At 38.1% G+C, this 4,288-nt stretch overlaps 1 protein-coding gene across 2 annotated transcripts; it reads right to left on the reverse strand.

The window, feature by feature from the left end:
- Nucleotides 1-1,062: 1,062 nt before the first annotated feature.
- LOC103713958 (NAC domain-containing protein 92-like) lies at nucleotides 1,063-3,248 on the reverse strand. 2 transcript variants are annotated; one of them, XM_017844460.5, is made up of 3 exons: nucleotides 2,900-3,248; nucleotides 2,165-2,445; nucleotides 1,063-1,955 (listed from the first exon to the last, which is right to left on the reverse strand). In XM_017844460.5, the coding sequence occupies exons 1-3, from the start codon at nucleotides 3,051-3,053 to the stop codon at nucleotides 1,446-1,448; spliced, it is 945 nt and encodes a 314-aa protein (XP_017699949.4). In that variant the 5' UTR covers nucleotides 3,054-3,248; the 3' UTR covers nucleotides 1,063-1,445. The 2 variants fall into 2 exon arrangements, with proteins under 2 accessions (XP_017699949.4, XP_008799244.4); XM_008801022.6 differs by having other exon boundaries at nucleotides 2,165-2,433; nucleotides 2,900-3,247.
- Nucleotides 3,249-4,288: the final 1,040 nt, after the last annotated feature.

A 4,288-nucleotide genomic window follows, 5' to 3' on the forward strand; every position in this document is an offset into this window, starting at 1 on the left:
GACCAAAAGGAAGCAAAGGCCCCATATAAAACGGGAATAGGAGCTGGCTACGAGTCTTCCCCTTTAATGGAAGGGAGGTGGAGAGTTTCCTGGCCTGCTGAGGGGAAATTTAGGAAGTTGGGGACGGTAGTTTTGTTTTGGATGGAGAGAGAGAGAGAGAGGAGGGATTTGGTTGGCTTGATACACGCCTGAAGCCACTCTTATCTTTCATCCCTTCTCTTGTTTGGTTTTGGTCTTGGTTTTCCTTCCCTCACATTACTCCTGATCCAGCTGGGCCATCAGGAAGAAAGGGGGATTGGAAATGGACTTCTTGGAGGGTGGAGATTCTTTTAATTTTCTCCTCTCGGTTTCTTCTCCCCTCTTGGGTGGTAGAGAGAGAAGGAGGGAGGGGGTTGAATGGCTGCTGTGCTGTGATGTTGTGGTTGCTGCTTGGGTACTCACTTGAAGGGGAGATGGTGGGACGGGACTTTTATTAATTAGATGGAGTCAATTTTCTATAATGCCCCTACTTTCTCTTATAGAGAGGCTCCTTTCTGGACAAATTCTTTTCTTTACCTTTGACCATGAAGTGCCATGGGATGACCTTTTCCAATTCTGCTCTTGCTTGACATACATGATAAACAATATTGCCAAGCATTATCTCAATTATTTAATCAGTTTCATGGCCCTTCTTTTAGGATAATTATTTTTCTGCACTTCCATTCAAAAATAATATTAAATTAAAAAGGTTTCTTGCCTATCTTTGTTAGATTCATATATCTTTATCGAAATAGTGTACTTGATAGCTATCCATTTTCATATCATTTTTTTAAATATTTTATACTTATTAAAAAAAATTATTATTAAAAAAAAAAGGCTTCATTCATTGGATTCGTCTTAGGCCCCCAAATGTATTGGGCCGCCCCTGAGTATAAGGATACCTATAAGCTATTATCAATCATGTAAATCAATTCGCTTCTTAGATGATGTATTACTCATATATTTGACTGATGAAACCTCGGGTGTTAAAAAGAAATTAAACTTACTTAATTACTTAACAAAATAATCATACGCACCCAATATGCATGCAGAAAACTAACGTGCCAACTATATATTTCATCATAGGATTATTTCATCATTTTCATCAATGTGTAAATTGACACTCTTATAAAATTAAAGACAGCAATCAAAATGAAAAACATAACGTGCCAACTATATATTTGTTTGCTGAGGATGTTGGAGCAGCAATAATGGCTGAACATAAATAAAGCTTTCGAACTTTTGCTTTCAAGAGTGGATTCTCCCCCACGCACCATGGTTAAGAATAATTACTAACATGAGCATTCTGAATAGCCCTTTTTTCTTCGGAAGGAAGGGGAAAATAATTCAATTCATCAATTGCTTTTTTAATAAGGTTTCTTCTATAAATATATATGTATATATATAAGGAAGTGCCCATTCCTCTTTCAGTAGCCTTTCCAAATAGAATTCTGATCGAACAGCTGTTGTTGCTGCATAGAATCCATGCCTCTAGACGAAGAAGCTGGGAAACTCAAGCTCGATTCATCTCCAAAGACGGTGTCTCCTTGTGCTATAAAATGGTTTGAAGTGGTCACATCTGTGGCTTCTCTTGATTGTTTATTGTTAAGCTGCAATGCCTTCAAGATCCCTGGATCCGCTGAGAAGCTGGAACTTAACAAGCCTGAAGGCCATGCACACTGCATAATCTGGTTCGTGGTTTCTTTAGCAAAACCCCGATTGCTATTGCTGTCGTTGTCGTTATTAATCAACACCGCATCAAGGGTGCTAGAAGGATTGATGAGATTATCTAAGATGGATGGATTGCGTTCACCAAGCTCTGTCCCTGAAGTAGTATTGCATGGAGATCCAAATGACTGTGGCATGGATGAAGTGCCCTCTTGTAGTTTTTTGCCACTGGAGACCCTTCTAAAGACCCTGCACACAACCCATTCTTCCTGCAGAGGGGACACTCAAATGTCATCAGTTGGTGCTGCGAAAAGCAATCACCAGTTAGTTTAGACAATTCAACCTCCGCGTTAATAAAGGGAGTGACTTATTCTATCAATTCAATTCATCTTCTTGCATCCTCTCTACCATTCAGCTTCTTAATTATGTGCAGCTAATTGTAATTTCCTTTGAAAGAAGGGAACTTTAAATGCGCCACCTTTGTGGATTTGTAAGGGAATTTGGTGTGGAGTCGATACTCATGCATCGCCCAACCAGTCTTCTCACCATTTGGAGCTCTTCCTTTATAAAATACCAGTGTTTTCTTCATGCCAACCAGGATGCCCGAATGGAAGATCTCCCTGTCTTTCCCTGTGGTTTTCCAGTAGCCTGCATCAGTGGCTCTGTTGGTCCGGAGGCCCGTCGGATATTTACGATCTCTCAAGCTGAAGAAATACCATTCCTTCTCTCCCATGAAATTGGCCTTCCCTGTAATTATTTCTGAGCAAACTAGGCACTTCAAAAAAATATAATGAAATGATATAGTAATAAAGATCGAACTATCCTTCTAAGTTTTTTTTTTTAAAAAAAAAAATCAGGAAATATGTGGTAACTCGAGAAAAAGCCAGATGTGATGACAATTTTGCATTATACATACTCATGGAAAACATCAGAAAAGAAAGAATTTCATTTCTTTTTTGATGATAAGAAAGGATTTGCATTTTCGATCACATGGAAATGCAACTTAGCTTTAAGGAATAGAGGATCTTTAGTTTACTAAGACCGAAAAGAAATACAAGTTAGAGCAACAAAGTCCAAAAAAAAAAAAGGAAATCCGAGATACTCAAAAAAAAGAAAAGGCTTTCTATGCCCAAGAGAGAAGCAAATTAATCTTAGCACACACCAATCGATCCATGTTATAGATATAAAGAGGTATAAGAAATCATATAACTACCTGGGAGCTCCCATGGCTCACACTTCTTGAGATCAACCTCAGCTATGGCTTTGGTGAAAAACCTAAAATCCGAGACCTTGCGGCTCAGATAGCAAATGATGAGCTCTTCATCCGTTGGATGGAATCTAAAACCCGGAGGGAGGTTCCCTTCCATCTCCAATCAAGCTACTTCACCAGCAACTCTTAATTAAGAGAACATAGCTCTCTTAAGGATGCTCTCCTTCTTGTACACCCCAAGGAACTCTTTTTAATCCCATCCAGCAACTTGAGAAAGATGGTTTGGTTCACGCTAATTACGAATTACCACGCGACATGGGATTGTGGAGAATATATTGGAGACGTGCACCTAGATTTCGTTCGTGGTAGATTTGTAATATGAGGTGGTTTAATGTGAGAGCAGAGTCGCTGTCAAGCTTTAAGCTCCATGGATCTTTCCGATCTGCGGTCCAACCAACTCCAACCGTTTCTACCCACCACCCGAATCGGAAACGCACGCGTCGAAGACCATCGCGCCACCAAGGCCACGTTCCATCCAATCCCAGAAACGTGTCAACTTGGATTTGGTACCCGTAAAAAGTTATAAAATATATAAATAAATCTACCTCATTCTATTAGCTTAAATTGTTGAGACAAGTAGTACTTTTAATATGGTATCAGAGCAAAATCCAACCCACAAATGAAAAAGAGTGTAAAAAAATATAAAATATATAAATAAATCTATCTCATTCTATTAGCTTAAGCTTTTGGAACAAGTGATGATTTTAATGGTACCGATGAATATCGTAATATGTTTGGTCTACAATACTGAAAACTGGATGAAAAGAGGTTGATTTCAATCTTATATTGCATGGAGCTGATTACACTAGTATGGATTTACTCAAAAACGTTCACACTAGCGAGCTTATAAATAGTAATGCAAGAGTTTCTCGTGTCATTGTGTAAAGCTATCACATTGTTGTTGAAAATCTACATGACAAAAGCGTATTTCAAGTTTTTAATGATAGCGATCAGAATCATCCATCTGATCCTTAAATAGAGATAGATGAATGCGCAAATTCAAACAAAAAGCACTACTTTCTCAGAGCATGGAGATTGTGAATCAGATTTGTGCCAAAAGGGTAGCATATTGTACAAATCAACCTGTGAATGAGAGATGTAAAGGAATATCAATTAGAACAAAACGCATGGAACATCTACAAAGCCTATCTTAAACCAAGAAGAAATATCAATGCTGAATTGGTAATTGCTATTCAAAGGTCTTAGAACAAGGTAAAAGAATGGGGGCTCTAGTTGCAGTGAATCATGTTATTATTCGAATCCACAATGGACGACAAAGCAAAATATTCTCATATAATAACATGAATAAATAAAATAATTAGATTTTTTAAG

This window comes from Phoenix dactylifera, chromosome 1 (assembly GCF_051530095.1).
Source record: "Phoenix dactylifera cultivar Ajwa chromosome 1, Ajwa_hap1_PhDact_Kaust_v1.1, whole genome shotgun sequence".
Lineage (NCBI taxonomy): Eukaryota > Viridiplantae > Streptophyta > Magnoliopsida > Arecales > Arecaceae > Phoenix > Phoenix dactylifera.